General features: G+C 47.5%; 1 protein-coding gene across 1 annotated transcript in view; it reads right to left on the bottom strand.

Moving 5' to 3' along the window:
• LOC126248050 (PIN2/TERF1-interacting telomerase inhibitor 1) overlaps window positions 1–20,250 on the bottom strand; it is a 99,974-nt gene that overhangs the window by 63,244 nt on the left and 16,480 nt on the right. The window contains exon 2 of the mRNA XM_049948684.1: window positions 5,847–5,969. Coding sequence (XP_049804641.1) covers window positions 5,847–5,969 — 123 coding nt within the window. The remainder of the gene's footprint in view (window positions 1–5,846; window positions 5,970–20,250) is intronic.

Genomic DNA, 20,250 nt, shown 5'->3' with positions numbered 1-20,250 from the left:
CACGAGATATGGCCGCCAGCCCTGTAGTGAAAACCCTGCAGCCAACTGGCAAGAAATGCTACTCAATATGTCCTCCATGAACATAAGCAAAGCCTATGTGACCATCAGCCATTGAGCTGTCGGTGTAAACCACTTCAGAGGCCCGGAAGACGTGAAGAATTGAGAGGAAGTGACAGCGGAGAGCAGAGGGATTAATGGAGTCCTTAGGGCCATGCAAAAGGTCCAGACGAAGCTGTGGCCGAGGCGTACACCATGGAGGCATACGTGAAAGGACCACAAGTAGAGGTGGTGAAGAGAAGAACTCCGGTTCGGAGAGAAGGGACCACACGCGAACCGCAAATGTTGGCCTCGATCTAAGCCGCCGATGCGGTAGATGGACTGCCGCGGGTGGCAAAAGCAGACGGTAATTCAGATGGTCAGGGGAACTATGAATGTGTGCTGCATAACTGGCGAGCAGTCGCGCACATCTGATCCACAGTGGAGGGACACCAGCCTCCACCAGTACTCTGGTCACCGGACTCGTCCTAAAAGCTCCTGACGCTAATCGAACTCCACAGTGGTGCACAGGATCAAGTAAATGCAATGCTGAAGGTACTGCCGAACCATAAACCACACTCCCACAGTCAATTCGGGATTGGACAAGGGCTCTGTAGAGCTGCAGCAGCGTAGAGCGATCTGCACCCCAATTGGTGTTGCTCAGGCAACGGAGGGCATTGAGGTGCTGCCAGCACTTCTGCTTAAGCTGACGAAGATGAGGGAGCTAAGTCAATAGAGCGACAAAAACCAGTCCTAGGAATTGATATGTCTCCACTACAGTGAGTGAATCATCATTACGGTAAAGTACGGGTTCCGGATGAATGGTACGATGCAGACACAAGTGCACGACACACGACTTTGTGGCTGAAAACTATAAGCCATGGGCTACAGCCCATGACTGCGCCTTGTGGATGGCTCCCTGGAGGCGCTGATCAGAAACAACAGTACTGGAGCAGCAGTACGAAATATAGAAGTCGTCTGCATACAGAGAAGGTGAGACGGAGGAGAGCCCGACAGCTGCTGCTAGACCGTTAACGGCCACTAAAAATAGAGAGACACTCAATATAGAGCCCTGTGGGACTCCATTCTCCTGGATATGGATGGAACTATGGGAGGCACCAACTTGGACATGGAAAGTACGAAGCGACAGGAAGTTCTGGATAAAAATCGGGAGTGGTCCCCGGAGACCCCACTCTAGCTTCTCCAGCTTAGAAGAGGGGACGGACATCCCCGATGGTTTAGGGAGGGGAGGGGGAAGCTTCCGAAATAGATGGTGCAGGAGCAACATGGAGGGAAGTGCCCCCCACCATTAAGGGGGCAGGTGTAGTCTTCCAGCTCTGAGAGGTGACCTGGGTTGGCGGAGCTGATGGCGCCAGAACTGTGCTAGCGGCAGCGTAAGATGATGTCATACACACAGGATGCAAGCGTTCAAGTTTTCTCTTAGCCTCAGTGTAGGTCAGTCAGTCCAGGGTCATGTACTCCATGATTTTCCTTTCTTTCTGGAGAATCCTGCTCTCCACACATATGGGAGGTGGGGCACATGAAGTATTGGGATGTGATGGACGTCCACAGTCACGACATATGATGCTGGAAGTATAGCGGGAGTACATATGCCAGAACTGCCAGCACTTAAAGCACCTCATCAGGGGAGGGATATATGGCTTAACATCACACCGGTATACCATCACCTTGACCTTCTCGGGGAATGTATCACCCACAAAGGCCAAGATGAAGGCACCGATGGCTACCTGATTATCCTTTTGACCCCTATGTACGTGCCGGATGAAATGAACACCTTGTCACTCTAAGTTGGCACACAGCTTGTCATCAGGCTGCAAACGAAGATCCCTGAGAAATATAATACTCTGGACCATATTTAAGCTCTTATGGGGCGTGATTGTTACAGGAACATCCCCAAGCTTGTCACAAGTGAGTAACTTGCGTGACTGGGCAGAGGATGCTGTTTTGATCAAGACTGAACCAGATCTCATTTTAGCCAAAGTCCTCCACCTCCCTGAACTTGTCCTCTAAATGCTCAACAAAAAACTGAGAGATTCCCCATCAGCTCCTGAACATACAAGGTACCGAGGTGAATAAGATCCACTGCCATCCTTAGCCTAACGTTCCTCCCATGGTGTGGCCAGGGAGGGGAACAATTTGGGATCGTACTTATGTGCATTGAATTGAGCTCGTGATCACTTAGAGACTGCTGGTGTTTCACCACCAGCAAGAGATGATGGACTATGCTTCATGGCGCGTCATCCGCCCTAATGCCACCCACTCCGACCAGGGGCCCTCCCCACAGGCGCCACCCATCCGCAGCAAAGGCCACCTGGCAGGATGGCCATTGCCAGGAGTCCCGATGCCCCAGGAGGATGGGCATCTACCCCTTGGCATACATGGGGAGTTAACAACGCAGGCATCAGCAGAGCCATCCCTGTGTGGTCAGGGAGCTACAACCAACAGGGTACATGGCGGCTCCACCACAACAGACTGGCTACCGTGCTGGATATCGTCGATGTAGAAATCGACATTGTGTAGTGCATGGTGGAAAAAACGCCCAGGAAGGTGTCCTTGCCCAAGAGATGGAGAATGAGCAGGGTTGCAATGCAACGACGAGAAAGTGGGCTAAAGATCTCCATGCACGATGGACACAATGCAACTTGTAAGGCGCCCTTCCCCAATTGGCTCGCTCTTCGGGAAAATTTTGAAGAATGGAGTTCAAAACCTACAGGGGACCATCACATAAAGGCCGAAACATGTGAAACTCCTTTTAGTCGCCTCGTAAGACAGGCAGGAATACCTCAGGCCTATTCTAACCCTCGGACACACATGGGGAGCACCCTCCTATACTAACCTGTTTAGGGGCCATCTAGAGGTAACCTTTCCACCTTTCCAGAACCTCTTATACAGGATTATTGATGATACTTCCATGATCTGGACTCGAGACCAAGACATACTATCGTCATTCCTCCACAGCTTCAACACCTTGTCTCTCATTCACTTCATCTGGCTCTCCTCAGCGCCATGTGCCACCTTCTTGAATGTTGATTTCCACTTCTCTGATAACTCGATCTATACTTCTGTTCCTATCAGGCCCACTAATCATCAACAATACCTGCATTTTGACAACTATCATCCCTTCCACACTACAACATCACTCTCATGTAGTCTGTCTACCCATGGATAGCACATCTCCAGTGACCACAATTTCCTTTGCCCTATATGATAAATACATCATCTAAACGGCAGACAAATTTCCTGCACCACATTTTCACACATTCCTATTCCTCCCATCACCCCCAAAAACCAGCTACAAAGTAGCAGCCCCTCATTTCCAATATCATCTGAACCACATCAGGGGTTCAACTATTATTCATCGAGCCAAGAAATGAGAAATATTTTACCCACTCCCAATCTCTTGCCACATGAGTCATATCCATGTGGAAGACCCAAATGCAACACATATCTGATACACCCAACCAGTATGTCCTACTCCATGCCCAACACAGGATTATCCTAACCCGTCAGTGGTAGGAGCACCCGTGAAAGCAACCATTTCATATACCAAATCTTCTGCAATTTCTGCACAGCATTTTATGTGGGCATGACCACCAACCAGCAGCCCACCCAAAAGTATGGCCACTGCCAAAGTGTGGCCAACAACAGAACTGGCTATTCAGAAGCGGAACATATTGCTGAGCACAAGACGCTTGATTTCAAGTGCTGCTTCACAACCCATGCCATCTGAATCCTTCTGCCCAACACCAGCTTCTCTGAACTACACAGATGGGTTTTATCCTTATAACACTTGCTTTGTTCCCATAATCCTCCTGGCCTCAATCTCCCCATCACACATCCGCCTCCACCCTGCCACAGGCCCCTAACTTTACTCATCCTGCAGCCATATCATCTTCCCTAGTCTCCCATTTCTCTGTTATGTTGCCCCTTCTCAATTCACTCTTTCATGTCATCGCCATAATGCACTGCATGAATTCAGTGGTGCCTGTGCCCTTGTTGCATTCCCATTCCATGCACCTGCTACCTTTCACCCAGCCATCAGCCACCCTTCCCCAATGCTCATTTCCACTCCCCGCCACCTTTCTCCTCACGCCCCAGTCCAGCTGTAGAACTGCATTCCCAGCACAGTGTATTCAGTTGGCTCAATGTAGCTCTGTGTGTGTGTGTGTGTGTGTGTGTGTGTGTGTGCGCGCTTGCAGAAATTATAGGGACATGTCTAAATTATGTTGAATCTGTATGTATCCTTAAAGTAATAGCATTTTGTCTATGTTTTACATTATGTTATTAGACACCGTAATTATGGGTTTTCAATTAAAATTCCACTGTTCTAGCTCTAATACATTTGGAGATGGAATGTTGTTCCATTCTGTAAACAAGGCTAAAAATTCCTATTTTTGTGACTAAAATGTTTTCTTTCTTCACAAATGCTAGAACTACTGCAACAAAATTGTTACTTCCTTTTTGCTGTAATAAAACAACAGTAAAAATTTCATATCTCTGGGATTAACCATTTCAGGGAAGGAAAACATTTTAATCAGAAACACAGGGGCTCTTTAGACCTGACTACAATACAGAAAAACTTAAATATGCAAAAGTGTTAGAGATAGAGCACTGAAATTTTAATTGAAAACCCATAATTCAGTCGTCTAATAACATCGTGTCTTAAAACTTTCTGCAAGTATAGTATAAAGAGAACTCTATTTCCTGATATGTGAAAGAGCAAATGTAATACTGGGTTAAAACTGTTACAAAAAATAACTTGGAGTAATGAAATGATTATTATCAATTAATATACAGTAAATAAAAATTTCTTTGTTATAGATGCTATTCAGATCCTTATCGGAGCAATCAGTGTGCCCGACTGCCACGTGGAGAACTGGGCTTTGTTCCCAGTAGTGCCACAAATTTTTCCTTGGTGAGAAGACTGGAATCTTGTGCACTCAGACTCTTGGCACCAATTCATGAGCTGCTTGAATAAGATTTTCCCAACTCCAAAATATGGAAAGCTTACACTGACAATGAGAAAGGTGAGCTGACTGCATGCGACTCTGTATAGCATCCAAATGATCCCATAAAGCAAAAGATGATACAGGGGCCAAGCAGGGTCACATGCTTCTCTCAGCCTGCTTGTGAAGGTTACTCTTTATAGGAAATGTGATGGTGAGAAGCGAAACCATTAAAAAATATTCAGACATTCAGGAGAAGTGTGTCAAATGTTTATTTTTTTTAAATGGTACTATCTTGGGGGGGGGGGGGGGGAGGACTAGAAGTAATAGTTAAGACAAAGATATAAAAAGTGTCTAGTCCATGTGAGATGGGCCAAGGCATTGACTGCTCTTAGGTACAAAACTATCTTTGAAAAAAGGTAAGAAGAAAGGGGCCCAGCATTATCTTTGATAGTGTCTTTACACTCATCTTCTCTTTGCTTACCACGCGAGTTTGAAAGAGAAAATTTAGTATAATGAAGACGGTAGTGTGAACACATATAAAATCAAAGTTTGTTACAGGTGGAAATATGTACAGTAGATTAGTAGTGTAAAAGTTTGGGACAATGTTTCATAAACATAACTGAAGTGATAAGAAATATTTTTCTAATAAAATTAAAATTAAATATTTGGTTGTAAAAGATACTTTGATTAACAACATACATGAGTAAGTACTTGAGCACAGGCGAGATAACTAATATTTAAGTGTTTACGATGGTCAAAAATAACCTCACAATTTGGAAAACTGCAATATCAGATAAGGGAAAAAAAGTGTCAATCTCAATAATGTAGTCATTTCAGTACCTTTGGTGTCATTCTTGGTCGACACTTTGATGTGTTCTTTCATCCCCTGCAAGTTTACTCCAAGACCACATCCTTTCTTCCATCCCATCTTCTCCAACATTCGTTGACCAAATTTATTATTATCTATAAAAGAAAAATACAATCATATAATTTACAAACAATATCTGTTGAGGATGTGCAATAGTCACACAAGGGGTACACTGTTTGTTGTGGTAAGAATGGAAGAATCAGATGCAAACCATTGCACACAAATAACTTAGTGTGTTGTTTATAGTAAACAAATTGTCACACAATCTCGTGTAGGAAACCTTAACCATAAAACTAAACAGAATTGCTCCACAAAAATTGTATCAACCAGTTTTTACAATTTGCAAAATATAATGTTCCACTGACTTCTCCAATTTTATTTTGGCAAAATACTTATAATATCCTTGCTGGGCCTGCAGCCAGCTCATATAATCATCTCGACATGATATTTCAGCAATCCATCTGACTGCCATAGGTGAGAACACTGGTTGCTAAACCTCACCAGAATGGGTGCCTATCATAAATAGCAACCCTTTTATACACCGTGGACAACCAACAGTGCATGTGCAAAAGGCTGTCACAACTACCCCCGACACAAAATTAAAGTACAGTACCCCAGTTATGTAAGGTGGCAAGAACAATAAGTCACTACAGAATATGTAGGTCAATACATTGTGCCTGCTGAGTCAGAGACAATTATTTTTTAATATCAGACAAAACAGGAGTCCATGTTTCACTTACAGGATTTCCCTTCTCCCTATTTATAATATTATCTGCCAGTCTAATTTCAACTAATTCCCTTGTAACACAGTCCCAATAGCAAGATGCTGGATCAACTATCTGTGTCTCATCATACAACATTCTGTACCCCTCAATTAGAAAGCACTTTGCCACCGCAGATCTCTCAAGTTGGAGTAAGCAGATGTGGCAATGTTGCTCAACTTATTTGTCTTAAATATTGCAGATTGTCTGGTCGACATATATTTTTCCTTAATGCCAAGCGATTTTGTAAACAACAGACTTCCTCAGTCCTAGATCATCTCTAACCGAGCCACGGTAGCTCCGATCTCAGCTGTCAGATGAAACATACTTACATTGTACACCAAAACCGACATATAAATGTGCAAAGTAGAATGGTATATTGCAATCTCCAGCACACTTGCTACTAAAGAGTCAAGTAGACAACACACCACTCACAATAAATAAACAAAATGTTAAAAGATGCAGATGATATACGAACAAAAGCATCACAGACAAAAATTATCTGATCTCACACTTTAAAGAATACATTGATATTTGGCACTGTAAATTAGACCTGAGGAACCTACCATCAGCTACTATTCTATTGTGGAACATGATTGTCTATATGTTAGTCCGTTAAACAGTTTCCAGTGGTGAGAAATCCAAACCACTGAAAAGTGCTGCTAACTGAAATGTGACCCTCTCTCCCAATACCTCACATCATTAACTTCAGTTAACAGCTAAAATAAACCCAAAGCACACACTTAGCATGCACAAATACTGTCATAATAAGAACAAAAGCTAAACACACATTTTAAAAATGCAATCATCAACTGAAAAATGTCATCATACAAAAAACCTAAAATAAATAAATAAATAAATAAAATACAATAAAAACTTCCAATACATGTGCTAAACATCACAAAAAAAAACAAGTACAATATCTTCCCCACCTACTTCCCTACAAATAAAAATGCCTCCCTTGCCCACCTACCAAAAGCCCCTTCCAGTATCCAATACCCCTCTTCCTACCTCAAACAGCAATAAAACTAAAATCAAATGGCAATTCTTCAATTTCAACAACAACCCTAGGTCCCACTATGTGATACAAACTTAATTTATTCAGAGCACACTTTCCTACAAAAAGAAAACTAATTAATAATAGACCATTTGCTAAAAGTCATCTTGTTGGTTGGTTGATTTGGGGGAGGGGACCAAACAGCAAGTTCATCAGTCCCACCAGATTAAGGAATGATGGGGAAGGAAGTCGGTCGTGCCCTTTCAAAGGAACTGTCCCGGCATTTGCCTGAAGTGATTTAGGGAAATAATGTAAAACCTAAATAAGGATGGCTGTACGCGGGTTTGAACTGTCATCCTCCCGAATGCGAGTCCAGTGCGCTAGCCCCTGCACCACCTGACTCGGCAGTCGTCTTGTTGACTTAAAACCGTATAGCAGGTCAAGTAAACTATACGGTTGATCAGCAGTCCAGAAGTTTTCAAACAATATTCCACACAGTATGGACATACACACAGTGCCCTCATGACATTATCACACGAATCCATCGCTATTGTGTGACTGAGCCACCTCCATCATTTTAATTTCCTTCTCACAATGGTGATACATAACAGTTGCCCATAACACAATAGTTTTGTAGATAACTTATCATACTTGTCACATCGACCATCACCATGTCAGATCCACAGCACGCCATTCCATACAACTACTTCCCTGACGAAGAAACTCAACATTAGAGTGTGCCACCTGCTACAAAACACCAACTCGTAAACTAAATTTCAAATAAACCACTCATTAGAGATCAGAAACGGAGAAAAGATGAGTAAAATGTTGAAAGCTTCATACATTAGAAATCGAGACACTGCTGTTACATCAGTGCTATACTGTCCTCCTTCCTTACCACTGTCATTCTCTAAGTATGATGAGTCTGAGAACAATGGTGCCGCAGTTGCTTCCTACTCGTCAACTTGCTCCCTCTTACTGAAGTGTGCAGGTGTATGAGGCATGCTGTGACTTGGAAGTTGAGAGCATTATCTTTCTGTTGTACCGTAGGATGAAAATGACTGACACTCAGGATCAGATGGCCTCTAACGAAACTGTGTTTTATGAGACTGTCGAGGTTGTAAGGTGAAACATTTCTGACACTGTGCATACAATTGGAAATGTGCTCTATAAGAGAAAGAGTGATGTCTGAAAGAAGTTCAATACTACGGTCCACACTTCATAGGCAAAACATAGAAAGTTCGTACAATGCAAACAAAATTTAAAATTCTTGTTTATTTTGCTTTCACCGTGAGAAAACATATGTGTTCCACCAAACGAAAACTGGGCACAGAGCAACATCATGCCCTGCCACCAAAAAATGCACTATTTGTGATTCAGAGGCACCCTCGTACTGCGAAGATCTTACATAATTCAGTATGGTTCAATAATCAGTCGTAAAGGTAACCCAAGCAATCATACCTGTATGAAACAATGCAAGTTGTGGAGTTGTTGTGAACACTATACTAAATCATCCAAATATGGTTATGAATTGAGTGATTTCCACAGCAGACACTATTAAAAAGGTGCTGGTACCACAAGTTGCTGCTGCTATTATTGTTAAAAGAGCTTCTTTCCATGATAAGCAGATGGATGACACATGTGAAACATCCTACATTACATTGATTATACGCACTATCAGTGCAAAGTGGCATACGGAGGACAGAGTATTATTTACTGCTCCATAGCCCACGAGGAGAAAACAGCAGCTAACCTTATACTGTAGCTTGTTCGCCATTTTGATTCCTTGTAAATTCCTAGGAGTTTAATAAAATTGAGCTCCTTTCATAACAGATTAGGATTCTAATCTGAACAGTTCTCGGGTACCCGACCAGGTAGTGTCGTAATTTCTCCACAATATTTCGGCAGACGTACATGCTGCCATCTTCAGGTGGATCCTGACGAATTCTGTGCCATTCCTCTCAGTGCCCTATATATACTAGCCGTTACCCCCTCCACCATTCCTGAGGTGCCACGACCACAAGCGCCATACCGAATTATGCCAGGCCAATAAATCAGCCGTGGCTGACCATAGTATAGACTGGCCATACTATGGACTATGATAAAACAAAAATACTCTGTCAATCCTCCAACTTCTGGGACTGCGTACTAAAGAGGCCAACCAAATCCGACTACAGGACGATCTAATTAATAAAGACAGTGGCCTTCGACTTAGTCAGGCTTGGAACCCTGCACTCAGCCTGGAGAGAAAGATGCAGTCCCAGAGATCCAGGACCGCCCCCGACGGCGGCAGCAGGGAGACTGCAGACCCAAGTTCAGACCCAGGCGCCGCTTCCCCCACACCACCTCCAGTAGCCACCGTGCTGGCCACACCGAAGACACCAGGAGAGGAATGGTGGAGGGGGTAACGGCTAGTATATATAGGGCGCTGAGAGGAACAGCACAGCATTCGTCAGGATCCACCTGAAGATGGCAGCGTGTACGTCTGCCGAAATATTGTGGAGAAATTACGATGCTACACAGTCAGATACCCGAGAACTGTTCAAATTGGAAATACGCCGGGAAAACTTCAGATCGCAGGTTAGGCTTCTAATATACATCGATTGGCCAGAATACTCTGCAAACTAGGGATCTGACAGTTTATAGGTAGGTTTGTGAAGGTATGTGGCTCGAGATGTCTACGCACAGGTCATGAAATTCATGTAAATAGTGGACTGCTGATTTGCATACACAGTGATGGCACCCGATAGCTGTCCAGGTGGGTTCCATAGGATTTACATCAGGTGAATTCGGTCACCGAAACATCAATGTAAGCTCACTATAAAGCTCCTCAAACCACTATAACACAGTTCTGGTTCCGAGACATGGACAATCGAACTGCTCAAAGACGACACCGTTGTCGGGGAAGACATCATACATTAAGGGATGCAGGTGGTTCTCAGCTGTCACTGTGTCTTTGATTACTACCACAGGTCCTATGCAAGTGCAGGAGAATGTCTCCAACAGCATAATACTGCTCCCACCACCTTTGTCTGCGGCATGCTGCATGTTTCGAGCTCCCTTTCACCTCGATGACAGCATTCGTGGAGACGACCGTCGACCTAGTGTAGCAAAAACATAATTCAGCTGAAGAGCTGAAACGTTTCCATTGATCAACGGTTGAATCCCAATGGTCCCATGCCCACTGCAATTGTAATTGACGATATTATTGGGTCAACAAGTCAACACGTATTGTTGGTCTGCTGCGGAGCTCCATGTTCAACAATGTACGATGAACGGTGTGCTCTGAAACACTTGTGCACGCAACAGCACTGTACTCTTTTGACAGAGATGCCACAGATCACCATCTATCCTACTTTACAGAGCAGACAAGCCTCAAAACCTCACATTCTGTGAAGAGTTATGGACATCCAACAATTTATCGCCTAGTGGCAGTTTCACTGTCCTCCTACCCCTTTCACAGACACAAAGATCATCGGAGGGGCCAGCCGCTGAGGCTGAGCGGTTCTAGACGCTTCAGTCCGGAAACGAGTTGCTGCTACGGTCACAGGTTCGAATCCTGCCTTGGGCATGAATGTGTGTGATGCCCTTAGGTTCGTTAGGTTTAAGCAGTTCTAAGTCTAAGGGACTGATGACTTCAGATGTTAAGTCCCATGGTGCTTAGAACCATTTGAACCATTGGAGGGACAATAGCATATAAACATTCGACCAGCTTTGCCATTTTCAAGATCCTCATTCACAGGGTCTGTTTTTGTTTTTAGGGCGCAAAAACAAGTAGGGTCATACACGCCCATGCCAGACCTGTAGAACACAAAGCAAGTTAAAAACGGCTACACATTAAGCCCAAGCGACGGAAGGAAAGACAGCTAAAACAGATACTTGCAGAAAGGCCCATAAAATATGCCATAAAGAAACAGAGGTCCTGAGCTAAATGTTAAATGTCCTTCGTCATATGACTAAGACGGATAAAAAGTAGAATGCTATCTACAGTCCACACTTTGTTTGCTAAAACGACCGATACCTGTCTGCTGTAAATACTGAGCAGTGTTCCGGAAACTGATACTGAAAAATGTCGGTGCCAATGACAAAGGCACACTCAACACCACGGTCAGTGCGAGATCCATCAGTGTACATAAAGGTACTATTTCGAAGTTCCGTGCGAAGGTCGTGAAACTTACAGCAATAGAATGAGGCTGGAGTTTTGTCCTTAGGAAATGAATGAAGGCCAAGGTGAACACTGGCCGCAGCACAAAACCAATGTGGTGAAGGGTTCACATCCATCGTGGAGGGGGTAGGTAGCGTGAAGTTAAGCTCCCAGAGCAAGAGCTGAAAGCGAACTCCAGGAGGTAACAAGAGAAGAGGGACACGCCCCATACTGGTCCTCAAAGGAATCGTCAAAGGAGGCATAGTATGGGTGACCAGGCACGGCAGACAAACAGCACGCATATTGGCTGAGGAGAAAGTCACGGCGGTATGACAGTGGTAGTTCAGTAGCTTCTGCAAACAAATTCTCAACCGGGCTAGTGTAAAGGTGCCAGTGGCCAAACGGATGCCACAATAGTGGATAGTATTGAGACGGCGTAAGACGGACGGATAAGCAGATGCATAAACGAAACACCCATAGTCTAGTTTCGAACGGACAAGCGACCGTTAGAAATGGAGGGGGTGGTCCGATCTGCTCCCTAGGAAGCACCACTAAGGACACATAGGGCACTGAGGGACTGTATACAGCGGGCAGCCAGGTAAGACATGTAGTATGACCAAGAGTATTTCATATCGAGCAAGACTCGCAGGAATTACGTGGTTTCAGTGAACTGAAGAGCAACAGGCCAAAGATGTAAAGACAGTGGAAGAAACTAATTGTGCCGCCAGAAATTCATACAAACGATTTTGTCAGTGGGAAAGTGAAAGTCATTGACAATGCTCCACAAGTAAAGACGATCAAGAAAATGCTGAAGACGCCACTCAAGGAGGCAAGTCTGTGGAGAGTTGCAATAGATCGCAAAATCGTCAACAATAAGGGACTCTGAGTAGCCCAGCAGGAGACAGGCCATAACAGGGTTAATGGCGATAGCAAAGATAATGATGCTCTGGACGGAACCCAGAGGCACACTGTTTTCCTGTATATATGTGTCTGACAAGGTAGAACACACACGTACCTTGAAAACTCTGTCTTTTGAAAATTCCTGAAGGAAACACGGCATGCAGCCATGGAGGCCCCATATGTAGCAAGTACGGAGGATACCAGTCCTCCAGCAGGAGCCATACACCTTCTCCAAATCGGAAAACATGGCTAGTCTGGCATTTCTGCAGAAAACTATTCGTGACATGGGTTGACAAAGGGACGGGATGGTCAACTGCGGTACAGTACACTCGAAATCCACACTGTGCAGTGGGTACTAAATTGCGAGACTCTAGCCACCATACCAGCCGGGCATGAATCATACATTCCATCACCTTGCAAACACAGCTGATGAAAGAAATGTGGCGATAACTAGAAGGAAGGTGTTTGTACTTTCCAGGATTAGGTATGGGTATGACAGTGGTTTCACACCAGCACGTGAGAAACATGCCATCTGCCCAAATGCAATTGTATGTACAAAGGAGGAAGTGGTGTTTTTTTTTTTTTTTTTTTTTTTTTTTGGGTGGGGTTTAAGGACGCTCAACTACTGAGTTCATTAGCGCCCAGTCACTGTTGCTAGAGCACATGGAATCTAGTAAAACTCAAGGGGATGGGGGGACACCAGAAAGACCTGACAAAGATGCAGATAAAATAAGTAAACGCAGAACACGAGCAGCTGCTCGAGCGTCATCAGCTAAAATATCTGGTAAAGTAGATGGCAGGGACAGGACAACACGAGATTGACTAAAGCGGGGACACGACAATAAAACATGGCGCACTGTTAATGCCGGACCGCGAGGGCACTGCGGGACTGGGTCACCGGAGAGCAGGTAGCGGTGGCTAAACCGGCAATGCCCGATCCGCAACCTGGTCAGAAGGACCTCCTCTCGCCGAGATGGTCAGGAGGAGGTTGTCCAAGCAGTTGGGAGCCGTTTTACTGCCCGGAGCTTGTTTCCTTGGAGGGATGACCGAGCATCCCACCACAACGACACAAGCCTCTTACAAACATCCCCACGAACGTCAGATGACGGGACACAATGGGAGGCTGGCCGAGGCAGGAGGACTGCAGCCTTGGCTGCAGCATCCGCAGCCTCATTCCCAGGCACTCCTACATGTCCGGGAACCCACAGAAAGCTGACAGGAGAACCGTTATCAGCGAAAGAATGGAGGGACTGCTGTATCCGTTGAATCAAGGGATGGACCGGATAGGGAGCTCCAAGGCTCTGAAGAGCACTGAGTGAGTCAGAGCAGAGTACATACGATGAATGGCGGTGGCGGCGGGCATACTGAACGGCCTGATGGAGAGCAAAAAGCTCGGCCGTAAAGCTGGAACATTGGTCGAGGAGCCGGTATTTAAAGGTGGCGGCCCCGACGACAAAGGCACAGCCGACACCATCATCAGTTTTGGAGCCATCGGTGTAAATAAAGGTGTGACCGGCAAGTCGAGCACGAAGTTCGACAAACCGTGAGCAATACACTGCAGCCGGAGTACCCTCCTTCAGGAGTGAGCTGAGGTCGAGATAAATATGAACCGGAGCCTGGAGCCAAGGTGGTGTTGGGCTCTCACCCTCTCTGAAGGTGGTAGGGAGGGCAAAATCCAATTGTCGAAGCAGGCGACGGAAACGGACTCTGGGGGGCAGACACGTACAACCCGTACTGATGGTCGAGAGAATCGGCGAAGAAGGACTGGTAAGAGGGGTGGTCGGGCATAGACAACAGCCGGCAGGCATACCGACACAGCAGTACGTCGCGCCGGTAGGTCAATGGTAATTCGGCAGCTTCAGCATAAAGACTCTCGACAGGACTAGTGTAGAAGGCTCCGGTCGCAAGACGTAACCCCCGATGGTGGATGGAGTTGAGACGGCGTAAGAGGGATGGCCGAGTAGACGAAGCTCCCATAATCCAGCTTCGATTGGACTATGGACCGATACAAGCGAAGCAGGACAGTGCGATCCGCTCCCCAAGATGAACCACTAAGAGCTCTGAGGACATTAAGGGAACGTGTACAACGGGCCTCCAAATAAGAGACATGCGGAGACCAACACAGTTTCCTGTCCAACGTGAGCCCTAGAAACTTAGTTGTTTCCACGAATGGGAGAACAACGGGACCGAGATGAAAGGATGGCGGAAGGAACGCTTTATATCGCCGAAAGTTGATACAAACAGTCTTCTCTTCAGAGAACCGGAAGCCATTTGCCACGCTCCATGAGTATAGGCTGTCTAGACAACGCTGAAGGCAGCGCTCCAGGAGGCATGTTCTCTGGGCACTGCAGTAGATCGCGAAGTCATCGACAAAGAGAGAGCCTGAGACATTAGGTGGAATGCAACCCATAATTGGATTGATCGCTATGGCAAAAAGGGCTACGCTCAAGACGGAGCCCTGAGGCACTCCGTTCTCCTGGAGGAAGACGTCGGACAATACGGAACCCACACGTACCCTAAACTTTCGATCCGTTAAAAAGGAATCAATAAAAAGGGGCAGGCGACCGCGTAGGCCCCACCTGTGCATAGTGCGGAGGATACCTCCTCTCCAACAGGTATCATAAGCCTTCTCCAAATCTAAGAACACGGCTACCGTTTGGCGCCTTCGCGAAAAGTTGTTTATGATGAATGTCGACAAGGTCACAAGGTGGTCAACAGCGGAGCGGCGGCGACGAAAGCCGCATTGGACATTGGTAAGTAGCCGTCGAGATTCAAGAATCCAAACTAACCGAGCATGAACCATGCGCTCCATCACCTTACAGACACAGCTTGTAAGAGAAATGGGGCGGTAACTAGAAGGAAGGTGTCTATCCTTCCCGGGTTTGGGTATAGGAACAACGACGGCGTCACGCCAACGCATGGGGACCTGACCTTCGGTCCAGACGCGATTGTAGGTACGAAGAAGGAAGCTTTTGCCCGCCGGAGAAAGGTGTGCCAGCATCTGAACGTGAATGGCATCTGGCCCCGGAGCAGAGGACCGGGACAGTGCAAGCGCACGTTCGAGTTCCCGCATAGTAAAGGGGGCATTATAAGTTTCCAGACTCAGCGAGTGGAAGGAAGGTCGCCGAGCCTCTTCTGCCTCTTTCCTGGGAAGGAAGGCAGGGTGGTAATGGGCGGAGCTTGAAACCTCCGCGAAAAACCGGCCGAAGGCGTTGGAGACAGCCACAGGATCAACGAGGACCTCATTACCTGAGGTCAGGCCAGGTACCGAGGAGTGGGCCTTAATGCCCGACAGCCGGCGCAGGCCACCCCATACGACAGAAGAGGGAGTAAAACTGTTAAAGGAGCTGGTGAAAGAGGCCCAACAAGCTTTTTTGCTGTCTTTTATGACTCTACGGCATTGCGCTCGGAGTCGTTTGTATCCAATACAATTCGCCAACGTAGGATGGCGGCGAAAGGTGCGTAAAGCACGTCGTCGAGCACAGATAGCGTCTCTACAAGCCTCGTTCCACCAGGGGACGGAAACGCGACGTGAAGAAGAGGTGGTACGAGGAATGGAACGTTCGGCAGCATTGATGGTAACAGCCGTGAGGTATTCGACCTGACTGTCACAACTGAGAAAATCGTGGTCCAGAAAGGTCGCCAGGGAGGAGTAAAGTCCCCAGTCAGCTTTTGGTATGTTCCAGCTCGAAGGACGTGGGGATGGGGTGTGGTGCAGGAGACGAACGACACAGGGGAAGTGGTCGCTCGAATAGGTGTCAGAAAGGACATACCACTCGAACCGACGGGCAAGAGTGGTAGAACAGATCGAGAGGTCCAAGTGGGAGTAGGTATGAGTAGAGTCCGAGAGGAAAATCGGGGCGCCAGTATTGAGGCAGACAAGATTGAAATGGTTGAAGACATCCGCCAAGAGGGAGCCTCTTTGACAGGATGCAGGAGAGCCCCAAAGGGGATGATGGGCATTGAAGTCGCCAAACAATAAAAACGGCGGGGGAAGCTGAACGATCAGGTGCATCATGTCAGCCCGACTAACAGCAGATGACGATGGAGTGTAGATGGTACAAACTGAAAAAGTAAAAGCAGAGAGAGTAATACGGACAGCTATTGCTCTGAGTGGGGTGGTCAATGGGATGGGATGGTAATAGACATCGCCCCGAACGAGCAACATGACCCCACCATGAGCTGGGATACCGTCCACAGGGGTGGCCCCTGGGGCAGAGGGGGCGGGGGCCACGGGGGAGGAGGATTTGGAAGGGAGGGATTTGGGAGGCGGAGGCAGAGACCCCGGATGGGGGCAGGAGGCGGAGGGGGGACAGGATAGGGGTGAGGATACCGCGGAAGGAGTGGACACAACTGAGGCAAACGAAGTGGTCAACGGCACGGGATGGAGGCGGTCATACTTCTTCCTGGCCTCAGAATAAGAGAGCCGATCCAAAGTTTTGAGTTCTTGTATCTTCTTCTCCTTCTGATATGCGGGGCAGTCTGAGGATCTAGGCGAGTGGATGCCAGGACAATTAACGCACCGAGGTGGTGGGGTGCATGTATGTTCCTCACGAAGAGGACGTCCACAATCGCCACAAAGGGGCTCAGCCTCACACCGTGACGACATGTGCCCAAAGCTCAAACACCGAAAACAGCGCATAGGAGGCGGGACGTAAGGTCGCACGTCGCACCGGTAGCACATCACCTTTACCTTCTCCAGGAGAACGTCCCCCTCGAAGGGGAGGATAAAGGCCCCGGTGTCGATGCGACGGTCTTTGGGGCCACGCTGGACACGCCGGACGAAATGCACGCCTCGGTGCTCCAGGTTGGCCCTGAGCTCCTCATCAGATTGCAGCAGGAGATCCCAATGAAAAATAACCCCCTGCGTCCTATTTAGTGCCAGATGCGGGACAATGGACACTGGGATGTCCCCTAGGCGGTCGCACGCCTGGAGCGCCGCCAACTGTGTGGCGGAGGTGGTCTTTATAAGAACGGACCCCGAACGCATCTTACTGAGAGCCTCGATTTCCCTGAAGATGTCCTCAATGTGCTGAACAAAGAACATGGGCTTGGAGGTGGCGAACGTCCCCCCATCGGTTCGAGAACAGACCAAATAGAGGGGGAAGTACTTCGCCCCAAGCCGGCGGGCCTGTCCCTCCTCCCAGGGAGTGGCCAAGGGGGAAAGGGCAGGAGAACCAGAACTAGAAACAGTACCTTTCCTTTTGAAAGACTCGGCCGCAGAGCAACCTGATACGTGTTGACGTTTCATCTGTGAAACGTCCGCCCCGATACCACCCACTCCGACCAGGGGCTCTCCCCACGGGCGCCACCCAGCCTCAGCAAGGGCCACCTGGCAGGATGACCGTTGCCGGGAGTCCTGATGCCCCAAGGAGACGGGCATCTACTCCTTGGCCGACGTGGGGAGGGTGCAGCTCAGGTATCAGCAGTACGATCCCTGTGTTGTCAGGGGGCTACAACCTAGAGGGTACATGATGACCCCACCACAACGGGCTGGCTACCGTGCTGGATTTCTGGTGCCATGGAAAGTCCATCATGATCGTAGGTGCAGCTGGGGACGCACTATGGGCGTAACTTGTACAACCCATCAGGCGTTTAGGCCCAATTTGAGGAATAGTGGGTATGGTTACAACGCCGTTACAATGCTGAATGCCCAGGTCTTAGTGCACGGAGGACCAGTGGTACACCACGTAAGGCGTCCTTCCCCAAAAGGCTCGTACTTCTGTAGAATTTTGAAAAATGGAGGTCAAACCCCAAGGGGGACCATCACATGGAAGGCCGAAACGGTTGAAACTCCTTTTAGTCGCCTCTTACGACAGGCAGGAATACCTCGGGCCTATTCTTACCCCGGACCCGCAGGGGGACAAAGGAGGAAGTGCTTGCTCGCCAGAGTAAGCTGCTGCAACATCTGAATGTGAACATCATCCAGCCCTAGGGTGGAAGATCGGGATGAAGTGGGAGCATGATCAAGCTCCCTCACTGTAAAGGTGGCATTGTAGCACTCGCAATTCTGAGACGAGGAGGGTATCAACCAAACCTCCTCCAGTCGTTTCTGATGGAGGAAGGCAGGATGATAGCGGGTGGAGTTCGAAATCTCCACAAAATAGTGGCCCAAGGTGTTGGAGATAGCAATAGGGTCCACTATGACATCACCTGCTACTGTCAGGCCGGAAATTGGGGAATGGACCATGGTCCCAGACAGCTGTCAGAGGTTGGCCCACACAATGGAAGAGGGAGTGAAACTGTTAAAAGAACTAGAAAAGGAAATCCAGCTACCTTTTTTGCTATCCTGAAGAATGTGAAGACACTGTGCACACAACTGTTTATAACAAATGGAGTTTGCCACCGTAGGATGATGGTTAAAAATGCAGACAGCACGTCTCTGCATGCGAAATGCATCACAGCGCACCTCAGTCCACCAAGGGACTGGGACATGGCATGGTAAAGAGGAAGTGCAAGGAATGGAACATTCTGCAGTGGCTAGGATAACATTTGTAAGGTATTCTAGCCGGTCATCACAACTGAGGAAATGTTGTTCATTGAAGGGCGCCAATGAGGAGTAAAGCCTCTAGTCAGCCTTAGAAAGCTGCCATTTGGTTGTGCATGTAGATGGCGTTGGCGTCAGCAAACGGATGGCACATGGGAAATGGTCATTCAAGTATGTGTCAAGGAGAACGGACCACTCGAGATGATGGGAAAGCTGGGCAATGCAAAAGGAGAGGTCCAAATGGGAATAGGTATGTGTGGAGTCTGAAAGGAACATGAGTGCTCCTGTGTTAAGGCAGATGAGGTTGAGTTGATTGAGAAGGTCAGCCAAGAGGGTACCTCTCTGACAAGTTCTGGGAGAACCCCAGAGAGGATTGTGTGCTTAAAGTCACTGAGTAAAAGAAAGGGGTGAGAAAGTTGCCAAATAAGCTGGAGGAAGTAGACCCTGGTGACACTGAATGACAGAGGCATGTAAACGTTGTAAAAGGCAAAAGGTCAGATGAGGAAGAAAAATGCGGACTACAAAAGCTTGAAGCTGGAGTCAGGGAGATGGGTTGACTATGAAAGTCATCCTGGATGAGCAGCAAGACTCCCCCATGAGATGGAATGCCGTCCTCGAGCACAAGGTCAAAGCAGACCGGGAAGAAACAAGAGAGATCAAAGCAGTCGTGAGGGTGTAATTTTGTTTCCTGGAGGCAGAGAACAAGCGAGCACTGCAATTCCAAGAGTAAGTCCTCTTTGTTGGATCAAAGGCTGTGAACGTTCCATTGCAGGAGAGTCATGATGAGGAAAGGGGAGGAGGGAAAAAATGAAGGGTTGTCACCAAGGTGGCGAATGCCAGCCTTTGAAGACTCACCACTACAGGGCATAGGGGCTGGAGGATCCTGCTCCATGAGATCTAGAGAGGCATTGGCACTGTCCTTCTCTTGGTCTCTGGAGTCCAGGGCAGAAAAACTGTTGGTGGTGCACAATGGCATCACAGAGGTCGGCTGGGCAAGAGTATCACATGGTGACACCGTCCAAGAGGATACCCGAGTCGGCGAAGGAGAAGACCATTTGCCTTTGTTTGGTTTCTTGGAGTGTTTGCG

The sequence above is a fragment of the Schistocerca nitens genome, chromosome 3 (assembly GCF_023898315.1).
Source record: "Schistocerca nitens isolate TAMUIC-IGC-003100 chromosome 3, iqSchNite1.1, whole genome shotgun sequence".
NCBI classification, from domain to species: Eukaryota; Metazoa; Arthropoda; class Insecta; order Orthoptera; family Acrididae; genus Schistocerca; species Schistocerca nitens.
The sequence above is the reverse complement of the archived record's forward strand: the minus strand, read 5'-3'. Positions and strand labels throughout refer to the sequence as shown.